Source organism: Oncorhynchus mykiss, chromosome 12 (genome assembly GCF_057628025.1).
Source record: "Oncorhynchus mykiss isolate SJ-2025 chromosome 12, ASM5762802v1, whole genome shotgun sequence".
In the NCBI taxonomy this organism is placed as follows: domain Eukaryota; kingdom Metazoa; phylum Chordata; class Actinopteri; order Salmoniformes; family Salmonidae; genus Oncorhynchus; species Oncorhynchus mykiss.
The window spans coordinates 35,699,956-35,721,667 of record NC_143033.1 but is presented as its reverse complement, the minus strand read 5'-3'; the positions used below and the strand labels follow the sequence as shown (position 1 = coordinate 35,721,667).

Here is a 21,712-nt window from a genome sequence, read left to right as displayed (position 1 = left end):
ACTGATTTCCGATTGTTATGAGAACTTGAAATTGGCCATGCCGATTAATTGGTCGACCTCTAGTGTGAATACTTTCTGAAGGCACTGTAAATAGCCTCTGAGCGTGATGCCCTTGCAGATAAAATGTAATTCTGTAGGCCTAATAATAAGTTTGTTTGCAGTCAAGACAAGCCAGGGTCTCCCCCTCGTGTGTGGGGGTGTCGTGAAAGCTGGACATTTCTGGTCAACAGCCAGAAATGCTTGACGCCCTTAGATGGTACTGCTTGCTGTGAGTTTTAAACCTGTATTGCTAGTGGTTTATCAGAGCCAGAATACCTTACCTTTTTTTTTCTTTCTCTCACTCACACTATAAAAGGATTGAATCACACAAATCATGTGAGAAACAACAGCAGACATTTTTTTTGTTGAATTTTTACCCCCTTTTTCTCCCCAATTTCATGGTATCCTATTGTTAGTAGCTACCATCTTGTCTCATCGCTACAACTCCTGTACGGGCTCGGGAGAGACGAAGGTCGAAAGTCATGCATCCTCCGATACACAACCCAACCAAGCCGCACTGCTTCTTAACACAGCGTGCATTCAACCCGGAAGCCAGCCGCACCAATGTGTCGGAGGAAACACCTGGCAATCTTGGTTAGTGTGCACTACGCCTGGCCCACCACAGGAGTCGCTGGTGCGCGATGAGACAAGGATATCCCTACCTACCAAACCCGGATGACGCTAGGCCAATTGTGTGTCGCCCCACGGACCTCCCGGTTGCGGCCGGTTACGATGGAGCCTGGGCGCGAGCCCAGAGTCTCTGGTGGCACAGCTGGCGCTGCAGTGCCCTTAGCCACTGCGCCACCCGGGAGGCCCCCAAAGGCAGAAATGTTATTCATGTGACATGAAACAATGTCCTCATGATCCGCAAGGAAGCTTAGAAACTCGTGTTTAGTCAAGAAAATTCTAGGCTATTTATTATGGTGGTGGTTCATGCAACTGTAAAGTCCATGGAGAATAAGAACACCTCCTCCCAGCTGCCCACTGCACTGAAGATAGGAAACACTGTCACCACTGATAAATCCACCATAATTGAGAATTTCAATAAGCATTTTTCTACGGCTGGCCATGCTTTCCACGTGGCTACTCCTACCCCGGTCAACAGCACTGCACCCCCCACAACAATTCGCCCAAGCCTTCCCCATTTCTCCTTCTCCCAAATCTGCTCAGCTGATGTTCTGAATGAGCTGCAAAATCTGGACCCCTACAAATCAGCCGGGCTAAACAATCTGGACCCTTTCTTTCTAAAATGATCTGCCAAAATTGTTGCCACCCCTATTACTAGCCTGTTCAACCTCTCTTTCGTGTCGTCTGAGATTCCCAAAGATTGGAAAGCAGCTGCGGTCATCCCCCTCTTCAAAGGGGGTGACACTCTTGACCCAAACTGCTACAGACCTATATCTATCCTACCATGCCTTTCTAAGGTCTTCGAAAGCCAAGTCAACAAACAGATTACCGACCATTTCGAATCTCACCATACCTTCTCTGCTATGCAATCTGGTTTCAGAGCTGGTCATGGGTGCACCTCAGCCACGCTCAAGGTCCTAAATGATATCTTAACCGCCATCGATAAGAAACATTACTGTGCAGCCGTATTCATTGATCTGGCCAAGGCTTTCGACTCTGTCAATCACCACATCCTCATCGGCAGACTCGACAGCCTTGGTTTCTCAAATGATTGCCTCGCCTGGTTCACCAACTACTTCTCTGATAGAGTTCAGTGTGTCAAATCGGAGGGTCTGCTGTCCGGACCTCTGGCAGTCTCTATGGGGGTGCCACAGAGTTCAATTCTTGGACCGACTCTCTTCTCTGTATACATCAATGAGGTCGCTCTTGCTGCTGGTGAGTCTCTGATCCACCTCTACGCAGACGACACCATTCTGTATACTTCTGGCCCTTCTTTGGACACTGTGTTAACAACCCTCCAGGCAAGCTTCAATGCCATACAACTCTCCTTCCGTGGCCTCCAATTGCTCTTAAATACAAGTAAAACTAAATGCATGCTCTTCAACCGATCGCTACCTGTACCTACCCGCCTGTCCAACATTACTACTCTGGACGGCTCTGACTTAGAATACGTGGACAACTACAAATACTTAGGTGTCTGGTTAGACTGTAAACTCTCCTTCCAGACCCATATCAAACATCTCCAATCCAAAGTTAAATCTAGAATTGGCTTCCTATTTCGCAACAAAGCATCCTTCACTCATGCTGCCAAACATACCCTTGTAAAACTGACCATCCTACCAATCCTCGACTTTGGCGATGTAATTTACAAAATAGCCTCCAATACCCTACTCAACAAATTGGATGCAGTCTATCACAGTGCAATCCGTTTTGTCACCAAAGCCCCATATACTACCCACCATTGCGACCTGTACGCTCTCGTTGGCTGGCCCTCGCTTCATACTCGTCGCCAAACCCACTGGCTCCATGTCATCTACAAGACCCTGCTGGGTAAAGTTCCCCCTTATCTCAGCTCGCTGGTCACCATTGCATCTCCCACCTGTAGCACACGCTCCAGCAGGTATATCTCTCTAGTCACCCCCAAAACCAATTCTTTCTTTGGCCGCCTCTCCTTCCAGTTCTCTGCTGCCAATGACTGGAACGAACTACAAAAATCTCTGAAACTGGAAACACTTATCTCCCTCACTAGCTTTAAGCACCAACTGTCAGAGCAGCTCACAGATTACTGCACCTGTACATAGCCCACCTATAATTTAGCCCAAACAACTACCTCTTTCCCTACTGTATTTAATTTAGTTATTTTGCTCCTTTGCACCCCATTATTTTTATTTCTACTTTGCACATTCTCCCATTGCAAATCTACCATTCCAGTGTTTTACTTGCTATATTGTATTTACTTTGCCACCATGGCCTTTTTGCCTTTACCTCCCTTATCTCACCTCATTTGCTCACATCGTGTATAGACTTGTTTATACTGTATTATTGACTGTATGTTTGTTTTACTCCATGTGTAACTCTGTGTCGTTGTATGTGTCGAACTGCTTTGCTTTATCTTGGCCAGGTCGCAATTGTAAATGAGAACTTGTTCTCAACTTGCCTACCTGGTTAAATAAAGGTGAAATAAAATAAATAAATAAAAATGAATTTGAATGATTCTTTAATTTCCTCTCAGGTCTACAGTACCTTAGGCAAACTGCATTTCCTAACATTTTGGAGGGATATTGCACATGCTTGTCTGGGTAGATGAACAGACAATGTTCCTTTGGCATGAAACATTTATCTACATGACCCTTGTTGCCCTTACAGCTGACAGTCATTCTCAACACTCCTCAACTGAATTTTCTCCTTCTGAAAGGCAGCTATAATAGACTGGTGGGTTGTTGCGCAACAAACCCGAGGTGTGCACAACCGTGGAGCAAAACCCCACCAATTAACTTAGAAACAAAAGATTGACAACATTTTAAATTATATTTCCTCTACATTTTATTGAAAACCTAAATACACTGCTCAAAAAAATAAAGGGAACACTTAAACAACACAATGTAACTCTAAGTCAATCACACTTCTGTGAAATCAAACTGTCCACTTAGGAAGCAACACTGACAATAAATTTCACATGCTGTTGTGCAAATGGAATAGACAACAGGTGGAAATTATAGGCAATTAGCAAGACACCCCCAATAAAGGAGTGGTTCTGCAGGTGGTGACCACAGACCACTTCTCAGTTCCTATGCTTCCTGGCTGATGTTTTGGTCACTTTTGAATGCTGGCGGTGCTTTCACTCTAGTGGTAGCATGAGACGGAGTCTACAACCCACACAAGTGGCTCAGGTAGTGCAGCTCATCCAGGATGCCACATCAATACAGCAAACCTTGCCACAGCTTGCGTCTGTCAGTGTAGTGTCCAGAGCATGGAGGCGCTACCAGGAGACAGGCCAGTACATCAGGAGATGTGGAGGAGGCCGTAGGAGGGCAACAACCCAGCAGCAGGACCACTACCTCCGCCTTTGCAAGGAGGAGCACTGCCAGAGCCCTGCAAAATGACCTCCAGCAGGCCACAAATGTGCATGTGTCTGCTCAAACTGTCAAAAACAGACTCCATGAGGGTGGTATGAGGGCCCGACGTCCACAGGTGGGGGTTGTGCTTACAGCCCAACACCGTGCAGGACGTTTGGCATTTGCCAGAGAACACCAAGATTGGCAAATTCGCCACTGGCGCCCTGTGCTTAGCATCAAAGTAGACATCATGCAAGACTACAAATCCCTGCAAGCTCCTGCACTTTATCTCTAGCTGACACCTTTGCTGTCAGCTAGCAAGCTGGCTACCTTGACCCAAAACAAAAGATATGTTGAACAATTTCATTTACTGTTCCATAATTTATTTAAATAATATTTATGCATTTATGCTTATTTATGCAGTCAAATATTTTCAATGTTCCATGAATGCTAAGCAAATTGTTTGCAAAGAACCAAGTTACCTAGCTACCTACCTAGACAATATTGGGACACACCCTTTTCACCCAGTGGGCGGTGCTATACATCACGGTGGGCATAGATTTCAGAGCGTATATACACAGATGAAAGCAGGTTCACACTGAGCACATGTGACAGTCTGGAAACGCCGTGGAGAACGTTCTGCTGCCTGCAACATCCTCCAGCATGACCGGTTTGGCGGTGGGTCAGTCATGGTGTGGGGTGGCATTTCTTTGGGGGGCCGCACAGCCCTCCATGTGCTCGCCAGAGGTAGCCTGACTGCCATTAGGTACCGAGATGAGATCCTCAGACCCCTTGTGAGACCATATGCTGGTGTGGTTGGCCCTGGGTTCCTCCTAATGCAAGACAATACTAGACCTCGTGTGGCTGGAGTGTCAGCAGTTCCTGTAAGAGGAAGACATTGATGCTATGGACTGGCCCGCCCGTTCCCCAGACCTGAATCCAATTGAGCACATCTTGGACATGTCTCGCTCCATCCACCAACAGTTGCACCACAGACTGTCCAGGAGTTGACGGATGCTTTAGTCCAGGTCTGGGAGGAGTTCCCTCAGGAGACCATCCGCCACCTCATCAGGAGCATGCCCAGGCGTTGTAGGGAGGTCATACAGGCACGTGGAGGCCACACACACTACTGAGCGTCATTTTGACTTGTTTTAAGAACATTACATCAAAGTTGGATCAGCCTGTAGTGTGGTTTTCCACTTTAATTTTGAGTGTGACTCCAAATCCAGACCTCCATGGGTTGATAAATTTGATTTCCATTGATCATTTTTGTGTGATTTTGTTGTCAGCACATTCAACTATGTAAAGAAATATTTCATTCATTCAGATCTAGGATGTGTTATTTTAGTGTTCCCTTTATTTTTTTGAGCAGTGTACATTTGCTCAATGAGCACTTTTCTCTCAAATACATTGTTACTTGTTGGTTAGCTAGCTAGCAAATGTTATATTAGCATAGACGTGATGAGTCAAAACACCTCAAGACATGGTATCAATAAGATATGAGCTGCCTACGATTCCCCACATGGCAGCTTCCTTGTCATAGCTAGCAACTATTTGACCGTCAATCATAACAACACCGAGTTCTGCCCCGTCAATGCGCCGTGCATCGCTTTCGTGAAGTAATCTAACCTGTCGGAAGAATGGAGTGGCCAAATAATCCCCTTAATGTCATAGCTGTCTTTGTTAGTTTATTTTCTCTAGGCCTTATCATAGCCTGGGGGGCGACAACCATACCAGTAAAAACCCTTTTGATAACTGCCATTTGTTAGCACAATTGTGTTTTCCAGAACTTGATTTCTCATTTGCGTGTGCGCTAACTTTCCTGCAGTAGTGTCACCACCATCAATTGGGGTTTGTTGGTGTATGTGGAGCAAGTGTTGAAGTGTAAGTGCCAGGGGAAGTTCTTAGTGAGAGTTTCATTTGTGGTCTACAGGAGGCTTGTTGTGACTGTAAATCCAGTTAAATAACTTGTTTCTACATGAGGCCTAAAACACTCACAAATACACTGAACTAAGAGGGGAATAACACTACATACAATATGACACTGTAATAGGTTAACACTAAATTGGGTTTGTTTGTAGACATGTGGAGGGGTGGTACAGCTTTGGTTGACTTGATACCCTATGACTTTATGGTTCATTGTTATAGTACTGTAGCAAAGAATTTCAATCCCAATCTACATTCAGTTAGATTGAGTTATTGACCTATATTCCAACCACTACCACCCACTCCTCCCTGGTACCTCAGCTCTTCAAACTGGTCTGATACCATGATACTGGTCTGGTTTACTGTGGTCTAATAATAGTGTAATACTCTGATAATGATACTGCAGTGCAATGACAATGACTAGCAATGTGTTCAGTGTAAAATACAGTACTATTTCTATGGTGTTATCATCAGTGATAGTGGTTACAATGTCATATTCATGTTGTCTGTGTTGGCCAACAGGTGGTTGCTGTGGCTCCGATGGGAAGACTTATGTGGTGGGAGGCTGGTCATGGGCCTGGTGGCTCATCACAGACATCCAGAGGTAAGGAAAAGGTGTAACCCATTCACAGGATTTAGGTAGCCCACAGTTTGGAAATATACACCAATGCAATGGAGTGATTTCAGTGCCAACAAAAACTGTAATTGATTTCAATATTTCTGAATTTGTATTTAGATATGCCTATTGAATTTGAATTCAATATTTGTGGGTTTGTAATGAACAAAGTGAACCATTGAATTAATAAATTGAACTTGAATAAATATTGCATTCAGTTTTAAAATTCAATATTTATTTCAATATTGCATTCATTGTCTGCTTGAAACTAGACTTGATAAATGTTGAATTTAAATATTAAATTTAATTGTAAAACTGAATGCAATCTTTAGTTTCAAATCATAAAATACAAGTTCACTTTATGAATTCAATGATTACATTTGTGCATTACAAATTCAGAAATATTGAATTCAAGTACAGTTTCTGTTGGCACTGAAATCACTCTACACTGCCCTAACATCCAGCCATTATTTACCTCCAAAAGGCCTCCATTTGTGCCTATTGTTTGTTGGTAGACAAATGAGTATTTTTAAACCTCAACGCCATATTTAAAACTGTGCCCATTTATCCTGACATCTACACCACACATTTAAACATATTTACAAGCTACGTTAGATATTATAGTCTCTTCACCAACACAAAAGAAAATGAGTGGTTTGTGTGTGTGTGTGTGTAAACACAGCGCATCACAGCACCCACTACTCAGCTGCTCTCGAACACAACATTGCAGCTAACAACCCCTGTACACACTACAGCACAGCATTGAAATGGAAAGACAAACACTGACAGAGGTTAGGGAAGGTCAGGTGCAGTTCATTCTCACTAAATTATGTTCTCCTGCTACAGACAGATAATATTACAGTTGGCCTGTATTTAACAAATAAACATTTTATTTTCCACAGCGCATATGATAGTTGTGAAATCAAGTCGAAAAGATTAAAACATTTGCGGTGATTGTTTTTATATCTCTGAACACAACAAATCCCATTACAATTTATTTGATGCATTTTCCCTTAACTACATATACAGTATTGTTAATGTTATACATTTAATGTATTATGTGTATGTTTGTTCCCTCTTTGTTTCTGCCATGCTAACTAACCTGCCTTGCCTGGTATGTGTCTCTGTCTCTGCCCTGCCGTGTCTTGGGGATGATGTCCGAACTAGCTTCAAGCTATAAAGACAAGTTGTGAGTCCCAAACCACCCCCTCTCTCTCCTACCAACTCGCTCAGAGGGCCCTCCGTTATCACGTGTTGCTGACAACTTCGAGGGTGACTTCCAGAGTGGCGATGGGCTCAATAAACCCATCAACTGCGGGACACACTCTTGACTTGACTGATGCGATTCATGTTCCACTTTTAAATGATAAAACGAGCATGAAATTCAAATTAATAAACCTCCGTAACAGTTAAATGTTTCATTTGGGAGGTATTTCGTCTGTTAGATGTGTCAAGTCTCGAAATCAGTATAATTAGGCACACCTCTTTTGTATGAAATTCAAACATTTTGCAGTGCATGTTGGGATAGCACTTCACTCTGATGCTTGCAACCTGGCTGGCTCGGTCAAAATGGCTATCTGAAGGTCTAATTACACCCTACACCTTCAATAATTTTCACTCCCTCAGCTTTGGGACACAAATGGAGGAGGTGTGTGTAAACGTGCAAAGGGAGGGGAGGTGATTTGGGATTCAGCCAAGGGCTTTTGTCTAGTAGTTGCTAGGATACCTGCCATTAAGGCTCTAAATAAAGTGAAGTAGAGGCATGGGATGGCTCAAGTGTTTGTTGCCTGTGGTGCTCTTTTACAGTTGTTTTCACACTTGGTCCCTTTCAGACAACTTGTGCTATATTTGGATATTGATTAGTGATTGTCAAGGATGCACGAAGTTAGTTCCGATTTTATTTATTTTTTGCATTGTGATCTATAAGCTAAGAGTTTCAAACTTTATTCGATTGTGGGGTTTGGATAGTGTGAAGCACTAAAAAGATAAGACTAAATCATTGTACTCAAGTCGCTTTGGATAAGAGCGTCTGCTAAATGACTAAAATGTAAAAATATGTTAACAATAATATTTACTTATAGCAGAAGAATAACTGCAGATTAAATAATGCTGTAATTGAAAATTGTACACCCAATGAGAATATATTTGAGAATCACAAAAATCAATTATTGCTCTTAGAGGCAAGCTGCCTAAGCTTTAAGAACTAGAATTGATTTTAGTTGTGATTCTCATCAAATATGTTTTCTCATTGGGTGTACAATTTTCAATTGCAGTATTTCATCTGCAGTTATTCTTCTGCTATTTATTGTTAAATATTATTGTTAACATATTTACATGTTAATAGTATTTTACATTTTAGTCATCTAGCAGACGCTCTTACCCAAAGCGACTTGATTAGAATAATTTTGTCTATCTTTTAACTAAATGCAATCTATTAGCTTCCAAAATGTAAGTAGGTACAATGCCTTGAGAAAGTATTCATACCACTTGATTTATTCCACATTTTGTTGTTACAGCCTGAATTCAAAATAGATTAAAAAAATTCACCTCATCTACACACAACACCCCATAATGACAAAGTGAAAACATCAGTCAATAAAAGTCAATACTTTGTAGAAGCACCTTTGGCAGCGATTACTGCTTTGAGTATCTCTGGGTAAGTCTCTAAGAGCTTTCCACACCTTGCAATAGCCACAGTTGCCTACATTCATCATAATGTACAGTTGAAGTCAAAGTTTACATACACTTAGGTTGGCGTCATTAAAACTAGTTTTTCAACCACTCCACAAATTTCTTGTTAACAAACTAGTTTTGGCAAGTCTGTTAGGACATCTACTTTGTGCATGACACAAGTCATTTTTCAAACAATTTTTTACAGACAGTGAATAATCTCTCACATTTCCAGTGGGTCAGAAGTTTACATGCACTAAGTTGACTGTGCCTTTTAAACAGCTTGGAAAATTCCAGGAAATGATGTCATGGTTTTAGAAGCTTCAAGCTTCATTTGAGTCAATTGGAGGTGTGGCTGTTTTTCAAGGCCTACCTTCAAACTCAGTGCCTCTTTGCTTGACATCATGGGAAAATCAAAAGAAATCAGCCAAGACCTCAAATAATTGTAGACCTCCACAAGTCTGATTCATTCAGGCAATTTCCAAATGACTGAAAGTACCACGTTCATCTGTACAAAGAATAGTATGCAAGTATAAACACCATGGTACCACGCAGCCGTCATACCGCTCAGGAAGGAGATGCGTTCTGTCTGCTAGAAATTAACGTACTTTGGTGCGAAAAGTGCAAATCAACCTCAGAACAACAGCAAAGGACCTTGTGAAGATGCTGGAGGAAACGGGTACCAAAGTATCTATATCCACAGTAAAACGAGTCCTATATCGACATAACCTGAAAGGCTGCTCATCAAGGAAGAAGCCACTGCTCTAAAACTGCCATAAAAAAAGCCAGACTACGGTTTGCAACTGCACATGGGGACAAAGATCGTACATTTTGGAGAAATGTCCTCTGGTCTGATGAAACAAAAATATAACTGTTTTGCCATAATGACCATCGTTATGTTTGGAGGAAAAAGGGGATGGCTTGCAAGCCGAAGAACACCATCTCAACCATGAAGCACGGGGGTGGCAGCATCAATTTGTGACGCCACTTTGCTGCAGGAGGGACTGGTGCACTTCACAAAATAGATGTTATCATGAGGCAGGAAAATTATGTGGATATTGAAGCAACATCTCAAGACATCAGTCAGGAAGCTAAAGCTTGGTCGCAAATGGTTCTTCCAAATGGACAATGACCCCAAGCATACTTCCAAAGTTGTGGAAAAATGACTTAAGGACAACCGTCAAGGTATTGGAGTGACCATCACATAGCCCTGACCTCAATCCTATAGAACATTTGTGGGCAGAACTGAAAAAGCGTGTGCGAGCAAGGAGGCCACAAACCTGACTCAGTTACACCAGCTCTGTCAGGAGGATTGTGTCAAAATTCACCCAACTTATTGAGGAAGCTTGTGGAAGGCTACCCAAAACGTTTGACCCAAGTTAGACAATTGAAAGGCAATGCTACCAAATACTAATTGAGTGTATGTAAACTTCTGACTCACTGGGAATGTGATAAAATCATTTTCTCTAATATTATTCTGACATTTTCACATTCTTAAAATAAAGTGGTGATCCTAACTGACCTAGGACAGAGAATTTTTACTAAGATTAAATGTCAGGAATTGTGAAAAGCTAAATGTATTTGGCTAAGGTGTATGTAAACTTCCGACTTCAACTGTGGCCTACCAGAGTAGCCATTAGTCCATTAGAGTAGCCATTAGTCCTTCATACAAGGTGACTGAAAATGTTGTGTTTTATGCAAGAAACCACTTTACAAAATAAAATGCATTATTATTCCCATACCATATATTACAGAGAATCATACAAATTATGCTACCCTTTGCGTTTTGACTACTTAGCTTATTCAAGCCTGTCTCAAAATACAAAACTACCCTTTTTAAGACAAAGCTCTTTACCTGACTCACTTTTCAAAGATGTCTAGAAATGTATATGTTTTGTGCTCTTGTAGGAAGCAATCGCTCCCCTATTGCCGACTACAAATGACCTATAACTGGGCTAATAATATGAACAAAATGTGCGCTCGTGGCTACATGCAGCTCTCGCTTTTGATCTCAAAACATGCACATCTACTTACGACCGCTAGTGCTGTAAACACAGTCCAGTTCAAAGTAAATTTCACAGATCCAAAAATGGCAATGGTCAGTTTGCATATAGGCCTACTGCAGCTCTGACTGTTTATGCTGCACCGGGCTGTGTAGAGTACAGGCTGAATAGTGTGTGTGAATTCAGTAAAATCCTACTCTGACGCGTTCTGCCTACAATAAAATCTGTTACATAGTTTGTTTCGGTATGTTGCATTGAAAGTGGCTAATATTGCGTGTCACAATTGCCACAGTAAAGTGAAACGTTGATATTGTTAATACATTAGCACCGCATATTGGCTTTGCTTGAGTTGCCCTGCCAATGCATTGTTTGGGCCATTTAAAAAATATGTATATTTTTCACAATTTGAGCTAGGCTATATGATCACCCCGGTAATAGATCCGTTGTTGTATTACTTGTGAAGCAAAGTTGAGTGAGCATGCATTTACATTTGCTTTTTTATTTTACTGGGCTGAGGGTGCCTGCATCTGATGGTCAGTCTTAGCGGAGGGAGAGCAGTAGACTGAGGGTCCGACTCTCAACATCCCTTCTCTCTCCTTTTCCTCCACTGACACTGACCAAAAAGGGACTCATTCTCCAGCTGATGGTGAATCTCGAGTCGCACCGCATTATTTCTGCCTTGTGTACAAATTGTTGTTACTCCTATGAACAGAGTGAAATATTCCTCGTTATAAAAAAGAGCCCAAGCCGCTAAAAATAACAATGCAAGCCTGTAGATACACTTCCCTACTCATTCATTACTGCTGCAGTAGTTGTTGTAGCTCTGAGTGGAAATGGAAGAACAAGAAGGGAAGAACAAGCATTTTATGGCTTATACAAAGTGTTGACAGTGCTGAGTAAGAACTTAAACATGAACTCACTCTAGTCATGTTAAAATCTTACAGTATCAACTTTGCTGTAGCTTTCTTTTATGCCTGCTACGTTACTGCAGACACGGTCATCTGAGCCATCTGGTAGGCCTATAGTGCACTTGATTTGCTCTCTGGGCCTGCAGGGAAGCCACCGTTTTCCTTTAGAAACAGAATTGGTTCAAAATGGCAACAGTTCGCCTACTCGGCACGCAGAGCAGCTGAATTGGGTGCACCTACCGCCAACAGCCCTTGACAAAAAATGTAAAATAGGAACAAGGCTTTTATCATATATATTTTTTTAAACTTTTACAGAAGTGTTCAATCTCGTGCTTCTCTCTGTGGGCTGATATTTTTGAGCTGAGCAGTAGTCTCGGCTAGTACGCGCACAGCTTAGAGGGAACATTGTGTCGGAAGCTTTCCACAGAGATGCTGGCCCAGGTTGATTCCAATGCTTCCCACAGTTATGCCAAATTGTCTGGATGTCCTTTGGGAGTTGTACCATTCTTGACACACACACAGACACACACACACACACAGGAAACTGTTGAGAGTGAAAAACCCAGCAGTGTTGCTGTTCTTGAGACAAACTGGTGCGCCTGGCACCTGCCATATCCTATTCAAAGGCACTTAAATATTTTGTCTTGCCATTCACCCTCTGAATGGCATACATACACAATCCAATTGTCTTGAGGCTTAAATCATTATTTAACCTGTCTCCTCCCCTTCATCAACACTGATTTTTAAAGTGGATTTAACAAGTGACCTCAATAAGGGATCATAGCTTTCACCTGGGTTTACCTGGTCAGTCTACGTCATGGAAAGAACAGGTTTTCTTAATGTTTGTATACTCAGTGTAGATTTGGCCTTATTTTTGTATAATTATTATCCTGCTGAAAGGTGAATTCATCACCCAGGGTCTGGTGGAAGGCAGACTGAGCAAGGTTTTCTAGTGCTTAGCTCTATTCTGTTTAGTGTGTTTGTTTGTTTTTTCAGGATAAAAAAAGTGTCTTTAAGGATTACAAGCATACCCATAACATGATGCAGCCACTACTATGCTTGAAAATATGGAGTGGTACTCAGTAATGTGTTGTCTTGGATTTGCCCCAAATATAACAGAACACTTTGAAACTTGTATTCAGGACAAAATGTTAATAGCTTTTCCACAGTTTTTGCAGTATTACTTTAGTGCCTTGCTTTATTTTATTTTTCTACCTATAGTTGCCCTTTGCGAGGCATTGGAAAACCTCCCTGGTCTTTGTGGTTGAATCTGTGTTTTGGCTTGCCATAACAAAGGGGTTGAATAATTATTTACTCAACATTTCATCTTTTCATTTTTAATAATTCGTTTTTTAAAAATCAAAACACAATTCCACTTTGACGTTATGGGGTATTGTGTAACAATGTCAATTTAGTCCATTTTAAATTCAGGCTAACACAGCAATATTTTTTTTTAAAGTTAAGGGGTGCGAGTACTTTCTGAAGGCACTGTATATCTAGCTGTCTGATAACACTTCTTGATAGAATGGCTTGTCCTGCACTTTGTTAAAACCCAGAGTGCATTAAGTGAATGTTGGAAAAAGTTGTGGGTTCCTTTTCTAAACATAGCAGTGTTGATGCAAAGAGGACTTGGACCACAAAATAGGTTAATTGAATTGGCAAAAGAGTTGAGGCCTCATTCAAGGGCAGTGTGAATACAAAGAGGACTGAGTTCTTTTGTTTTTTGGGGGGGGGGTTTCCCCCAGAGTTCACTTCAAAAATACTGAGATCGGTTCTTTTGAAGAGGACTATATGTGAAAACACCCTAAGAAAGAAGATATCCTAATCTAGCCTGGTCCCTGATCTGTTTGTTCTGTTTGGCATGCCAACAATGACCATAGAAGTTGGCTTTACAGCACACACCGATTTCCAGCCTCTAGTTGGACCTCACATATTTCCCATCGATGGTACTAATATATTTTTAACACCTTTCCTATAATTTTGGATGATTTAAATATGAGAAAGGACATCCACGTATAGTTTTTCTCTGGTGCAGCGTTTTTATTTTTTTTCCATCCCCACCTGCATTTAGCTGTTACCAGCTGGAGAATGGGCCGGGCCCTGAAGGGGGTAACCATAGCTCCCAGCCTCTTCCCGTTTAGTGATGCAGCAATCTTATTAGTGTCTCTGGCCCAATGAGACTTTGATCCCTTTCTCCCATAACACAGACAGAGAAGGAGTCAGAGGCCTGGGGAAGTGATGCTGCAGCCAGCCCCTGCCCTGACTCGGTCTCTCTCAGACATGGACACTGAAGCTGAAAGACTGCTAACCTTAACCCTTGTTGATGTGGAGCTTCTGAGGACTCAGCCAGCTTCTAAATGCACTTTAGCTCTGTCAGTCAGTGGATCTAACATTGATTTGATGTTAGTGTTCTTAGCCATGTTGTAGACATAGTGTGTGTGTGAGAGCAGTGAAACTCATTTTGGGCTGAATATTCACATTGTATTATTATTACTACTCAATCAATTGCTTGGTTGTCAATACTCTCTAGACCAGGGGTTCTTAAACCTTTTCAGCTTGAGATCCAAATGAGAGATTAACGGTCCTCCAACGACCCAAATTAAGAAGAATTAGTGTGTGATTTTATATATGTATTCTCATAACTCACATGCCCAGGACCCACTTTGGGTCCCGACCCATAGTTTAAGAAACCCTGCTCTAGACTTGTTTAGCGAGCCTCAACAAAGCAGTAGAGATTGTCATTAGGGACTTGCATTTTTGAGTAATCTCTTGTGCCTTAATCTCAGATGTGGTTTTAAGAATGCTGCTGTGTTGACCAATCCTTCCCCGTGACTCCTGCCCTTTGTCCTAGTTGTTTCTGTCTGTTGTGTTGTGGAGAGAACTGACTGGCTGTGCAGTGTTCATGCTTGTAATGTAAACACTAGCATTATTAGATCATTGATAGACTGGAAAAGCCTTTGGTTCCATCTGAAGCTCTCTGACTGGTGTTCAGGTTACACAATGGTTCCTTTTTTGCTGTAGAGTCTGGTCTATGGCGTAGGCCCAGACTAGAGCTACCGATGCCACTTCCTCCAAGAGTATCTTCTCGTTCTAATCCCTCCCCTCTCACCCCTGACCCTACTCTACTGACATCCCTAACAGCTACTGTAAGCATATACTACACTCACTGTCCTGCCTCTCCTATTCCTACAACTCTATCACCTGCCTAGGATGTCTCTGGAGATAATGACCATCCTCTGTCGCTGTGAGAATATCGAAACCTTGGAGGGTGTCCCCCTGGATGTGACAGGGGTGGCTCAGGTAATTCTTCAGACAGCCACGAATAGACTACAAAGACCAGAAAGAAAGACAGTCGGGCACGGAGTGACTGGTCAAGAACCAAACAAAACGTCAATGGCAAACAAACGTGTGGACTAACTGGCTAACTACTGTCTCTCTCCGTTTTTCCTTCTTTCTCCATGTCATGTTGTTCTCTCCCTTTGCACTGAAAGGGAGAGAGAGTCAGCGGTCTGTCATTAACCTGTTCTATGGGCTTTGCTACACAGCTAACCTCTGTGTTCGTTAACTCACTCCTATGGGCTTTGGCAACAAGGTCCCCATAATGAATGCTCTGAGAAAGGGATGTACAGAAGGGTCCCACCATTGCTAGCTATTACACTGTTGATTAACAAGTTAACATGACTTGATATTTATTTCAATATGGTGATTCAATTCACATCACAACTACATTTGAGAATCCAATGATATTTTGAGCTCTGGGGAAAAAAGCATTCTATTACATCCTGTTGTCACATCCCTGGAGGAGTCCTTTGAGTGAATGTTAATATTTTATTTCCTTCACTTTTTGTGTTTTTACTCCCCTTATATTAATTTGCTATCACTTCCCTCCAGAACATGCCTATTTTTATTTTTTCCACATTCTCCACAGGATAACCCTTGAGATTATGACCCTGCAGCCCAAGTGTGAGGATGTAGAGACAGCGGAGGGTGTAGCTATTACTGTCACTGGGGTGGCACAGGTAAAGCACCTACCTACTGTACCACACCTACCTTCTGAGAATGGACTGGAATGCCTCTTTCAGCTCAAGGCGGGTTGGGTTCAGCCTCCATACATCTTTACATTTTAGTCATTTAGCAGAAGTTCTTATCCAGTGCAACTTACTGGAGCAATGAGGATTAAGTGTCTTGTTTGAGCACATTGACAGATTTTTCACCTAGTCTGCTCAGGGATTCGAACCAGTGACCTTTCAGTTACTGGCCTAACTCTTAACTGCCAGGCTACCTGCCGTCCCCAAGGGGGATTGGTGCCATGGCCGTGACGGAGGGTCAATCATTCTCCTGATAGAAGTTATGACAGAAGAAATGCCTTCATCAATTATTAACATTTCATTTTTATAAATTTACTGCAATATCCATGGTTTCAAACTTGTGGAAGTATATTGTACAAGTCTATATATAACATTTTTTAAAAACCTAATTGACTATACAACTAGAAATATATGTAAAGTCAACAACATTTTCCAAAATGGAGATGTATGGTTCTTTGTTGCAAGAGTTCAGTTATTTCAGCCCTGTTTACTTTACACTAAACAAGAAAGCCTGTGTAAACCGATATGGTGGAATGTAAGAAATGTGTCCGTGGTCAAGTGTAATGGAGTGAACACCATACTTCATGTAGTCTCTCATCCCTGGCTGGATACGTCATTTTGCAAACAGGATTTGTGATAGATTTCTTTAAAAAAAAAAGGATAATCTCCTTGCTGCAAATGATTTGGCCCATGTATATTACTAATTATAAACTGGGTGGTTCAAGCCCTGAATGCTGATTGGCTGGTATATCAGACTGTATACCACGGATATGACAAAACATTTATTTTTACTGCTCTAGTTACGTTGGTAACCAGTTTTTATAATAGCAATAAGGCACCTCGGGTTTGTGATAAATGGCCAATGTACCATGGCTAAAGGCTGTGTCCAGGCCCTCTGTAGTGCGTCATGCATAAGAACAGCCCTTAGCCGTGGTATATTGGCCATATACTACACCTTCTCGGGCCTTATTGCTTAAATATACCCTATATATTGCTCAAGCAGGAATTATAGGGATGAATCTAATGTCCATGAATATCAGGTGGAACTAGTTGTTTGTGGAGAATTATTGACCTTCGTATCAAGGCAGAAACAGTCTAGTGATTGCTTGTAAATTTCTGCCTTTGAGTCTTCCTTGAAAGGGGTACAAGGGAGCTGAATAAAGTCTGACAAGTTTCTTTTGACTCCCAACATTTACATTATTTTGTGTTTACACTAATTTCCTTTTGTATTGTAACCTTTTCTGTGCCAAAAGCCTGATTCATTGTGTTAACCCCCCTAGTGCCAATCTGCAGTGAAAGTCTGATTAACAGTCATTTTCAAAGTTATAACTAGCAAATGTTAATTCAATGTGAGTATGCAAGTTCAAGTTTCCCTGCATTTTATTTATTAATTCTCACTGGACATTTGTCTTATTTATTACTAATCTAGTATATCATGCGTCATTTATTACAACCAATTCAATTACTTCTATACTTCAGAAGTAATTTAATTTCTAAACTTCAGTAGCCACAAGTTGTGTGATGTTCCATTTTCTTACTTTCCTAGTCTGTGCAGTAGGCATGACTACAATGTGCCCACTGATGCAGAGGAAGCTTTAACGCTGCACTTCCCTAATGAGGTCTAAATGATTGGATGAGCTTAAACAAGCCTCCTGTCCTGGTTTCTATGGTAACAGGAGTTATGTGGAAGATTAGTCTTTGAAATGTGTTTTTCAATGAGACTGTCCCTGCTCAAAGTAATAGGATTGGCTCAGTACAGATGTGGATATACCCACCTTCCTTTTGACCTTTAACACACCCATAAGATGTCTCTTATTTCTCATTATATGACCTTTTACTACAATATTGAGAGCTCTAAACAGGTGTCCACATGTTTGTGAAACTGGAAGAGTGAGTTCTGTCTCTTGGCAACCTCCTAAATGGGCGGCTTCTATTTTAACCAGATAACAGGTCCCTCCCACATAAAACATAACACAACGAAAGTAGTTTCCCACTAAAGTCATTAATGTGAAATTAGGTTGTTTCAATAAGCACTGCATTCAAGAAACATTTGTATTATTTCCGATCATCAGGCTCATATTTTCTGTGTTTCTGTATTTTTTTGTTCTATTTTTTGCTTAGGTACTCTGCCCACCCTTTTTAGAGCATGCTGGAGAGACCGTGGTGTTAGCGGAGGGGGGGGGGATGTAAGGGTGGCGTAGGGCACATTTGCACGGGTCCTCATCTCTGTGCTGACCTTTCCTTGGCACAGCTCCCCCTGCTGTCTCTGTCAGGTGGCCTGCTGATGCGTTGGTTGGTTGTTTGTCTGTCTATCTGTGGTCGTTTTATAATCAGTGTTTATCATGGAATGATTGCCAACTCCCCTCCAATTATACTGTGATTGCTCACAGACCATTTCTGAGTGCATGTCTCATTGGAGTCTATGTCCAGTTACATCTCTCGCCTCAGGGACCAGCTCACTCTCTTCCCTTTCAGCTGCAGCGGACAACACAACCGCCATTGATTCAAAGATTGGTTGAATAGGGCCAATCTGAGGATATTTCATCTGGTGAATCGATTTATCCTCAACTTTAGCACTACTGTTGTTTTTTTTTATTGATAAACCTGAAAATAAAATAAGTGATGTCCCCCACATAGCCGCTTCATAACAGGACAGTCTCACTCGGTCCTCACGAAGACCAGGGTGGAGTATTTTCCTTCGATTCCAAATGTCCTCTCCTTGTCAAAACATCAGAGGGAAACAGCGTATTATTGGAGGAGATCTTCTACTTTGTCCTCAAGTTTTCCTCGCGTTGTGATGTTTTGAGAAGGAGGCGAGCAGAGAAGAATCAAGGAAAATACTTTTGAGATTCACTCCAGATCAGTGTTTTGCGCAGGACAACATTTCCACAACATGACTAATGACTCCAGTCCTCAGTATGAATAGATGTTTCTGAGTGGAGTTTAGCCTTGAGGAGAGTAAGACCGCAAACTGTTGCCTGACATAAGAAAAATAAGTCACTAAGAGTAAGAGATCTAGGGTAAACATCTCTTTATTTCTAACCAGCCTTGTGAATCATGGCAGGGTTGTCTTACTAAGGCCAGTCATTTAGGTGTGGTTCTGTTTGTTAATACTATCCATAACATGTTACCTGACCCTGGACGATATGATGAATTGGTAGGGAGGTAGGTAAGGGGATCGCTTATGGAAGGGTTGTGTTTTATTCCTGCAGGCCTATGTAGGGAGAATTTATAAATGAGTGGTTATAATGATGTGCTGTTTTAGAAATAGAACTGCAGAGTATGTACATATTTTGGGAAATAAAATAAGTATTATTGGCATACATGGCATTTTAAAGTAACTGTCCAGCAGCCAAATGACTGCAGTCTCTGTAATAACCTTCAAATGACCAAATAAATATTTACAATTTTTAGACACATTTTCTCCTTTCCTCCACTCCTAACTGCATTTGCTGCCAAATGAATAGAACATTTGTCCCCATTCAAGTCTGATGGCATGACTGGTGGCCATTGCTAGTGTACCCATAGGAGAAAAGCAGGAAGTGGACTTTGGACTTCCACTGTATTTCAGCCAACAACGTTACTGTGTCTGTGCCAGCAAGCGTATGGGATAGAGCCGGTGAGAGTGTTTAGCTAAATTTGTTGACTAACATGGTTTTGGTGCACATCAATGGTGCTGTGATTTTGTTGAGTCAAAAAAACATTACAAAAAATGCATTCCATTGCATTAGCCATATCAGTTAACGTAATTTGAATGAACATTCTACATTACCATGAAAATGAATGCATCACAATACCAGGCAGCCATTGCAAGTGTACCCATGAGTTTACCAGTCAAATTGCCAGAGTTAGCAGTTCCAAGCCCATTCCATCATTTACTACAACACCTTTCTTGTTTCAGCAAGGGGCAACAAAGTTTCATTACGTTGTTTAGAGTTCATGTTATCTCAGAAACGGACTCAACCACAGGAATGCCCTGCCATCTTCAGTCGGCTGTTAGTCACAATTTTATATATATATATATATTAGTACCAGGCAAAAGTTTGGACACACGTACTCATTCCAGGGTTTTTTTATTTTTTATTTGACTATTTTTGACATTGCAGAATAATAGTGAAGAAGTCAACTTTGAAATAACATATATGGAATCATGTAGTAACCAAAAAAGTGTTAAACTAATTCTTCAAAGTAGCAACCCTTTGCCTTGATGACAGCTTTGCACACTGGGCATTCTCTCAACCAGATTCATGAGGTAGTCACCTGGAATGCATTTCAATTAACAGGTGTGCCTTGTTAATTTGTGGAAGGAGTGAAGGAAAAGCAGCCAACAAGTGCTCAGCATATGTGGGAACTCCTTCATGACTGTTGGAAAAGCATTCCAGGTGAAGCTGGTTGAGAGAATGCCAAGAGTGTGCAAAGCTGTCATCAAGGCAAAAGGTGGCTACTTTGAAGAATCTAAAATATTAAATATATTCTGATTTGTTTAACACTTTTTAAAAGTTACTACATGATTTCATGTGTTATGTGTTACAATGTAGAAAATAGTACAAATAAAGAACTCCGAACTTTTGACTGGTACTGTGTATATATTTTATTTTCATGATAGTCTTCATCCATAACTGTCAGTTACACGATTATATAACAGATAGAACAATGAGCCAGATATTTCACCGGATGTATAAATGTGACTCATCCGGTTGGTGTTTCCACTCACTAACAAATATGGTGATGAGAGGAAGCCCAGTGGGAGGAGATGGAATGAGATGGATTTTTGCAGAGATTCTGCAAATTTTCTCATTGATGAAACATTTATCTCCATACAGTTTTCTGTTTCCAAAACTAGAATCTGTAACAGAGTGGTCTGCGTTTTGTAGACTTTAGCCTTTGCCAAAGTCTTCAAAAAATGGAGTTGTTTAGGAGTGCAAGGGCGAATTGAGTTATTGCACACGCACACTTCACAGAGTAACGGAAATATGAAAATAAATGCTAGAACGTGCCAATAGGATCTCACTGTGCTTTGGCCACATGAGTATAGACTATTAACTTTTAAAAGTAAGATTTTCACTGGACAGTTACTTTTTAAGAAATAACCAATAATCACTTAGCAACTTTGATGGGGGTGGGGCCACAAATCTGAACTCGTCATGAGGGCCCACTGTTTTAAAGTAAGTTTGCTTCATTCAATTCTACAGTTGCCCATCCCTGACTTAGAATAACCACCGTAGTTGTGTCTCTGAAGTGCTAACAATATCATCATGCTATCAGCTGACAATTTTGTCTATTACCCTGGCTCCAGGTGAAGGTGATGGTAGACAATGAGCTGCTGGGCTATGCCTGTGAACAGTTCCTGGGGAAATCTGTGATTGAGATAAAGAGTGTCATTCTGCAGACCCTGGAGGGTCATCTACGCTCTATCCTCGGTAGGGACCTTCTGACAGAGACACAGGCTGCTGTTCAGTACTTTTGCGTCTCTGATTACTTTATTACTATTAGGTCATGC

The 21,712-nt window shown here is 41.4% G+C and overlaps 1 protein-coding gene across 14 annotated transcripts in view; it reads left to right on the top strand.

Annotated features, from left to right (window-relative positions):
* The window catches only part of LOC110537504 (flotillin-2a), a 35,204-nt gene that overhangs the window by 8,682 nt on the left and 4,810 nt on the right, over positions 1–21,712 (top strand). For 7 of the 14 annotated variants that reach the window (XM_021623595.3, XM_090192370.1, XM_090192369.1 and 4 more), the window contains 3 exons: positions 6,450–6,531; positions 16,053–16,143; positions 21,509–21,632. In XM_021623595.3, the coding sequence (XP_021479270.1) occupies positions 6,450–6,531; positions 16,053–16,143; positions 21,509–21,632 (297 nt within the window). Of the gene's footprint in view, positions 1–6,449; positions 6,532–15,333; positions 15,425–16,052; positions 16,144–21,508; positions 21,633–21,712 lie in introns of all 14 variants that reach the window. The other 7 variants (XM_021623596.3, XM_090192374.1, XM_036937469.2 and 4 more) reach the window with 2 other exon arrangements.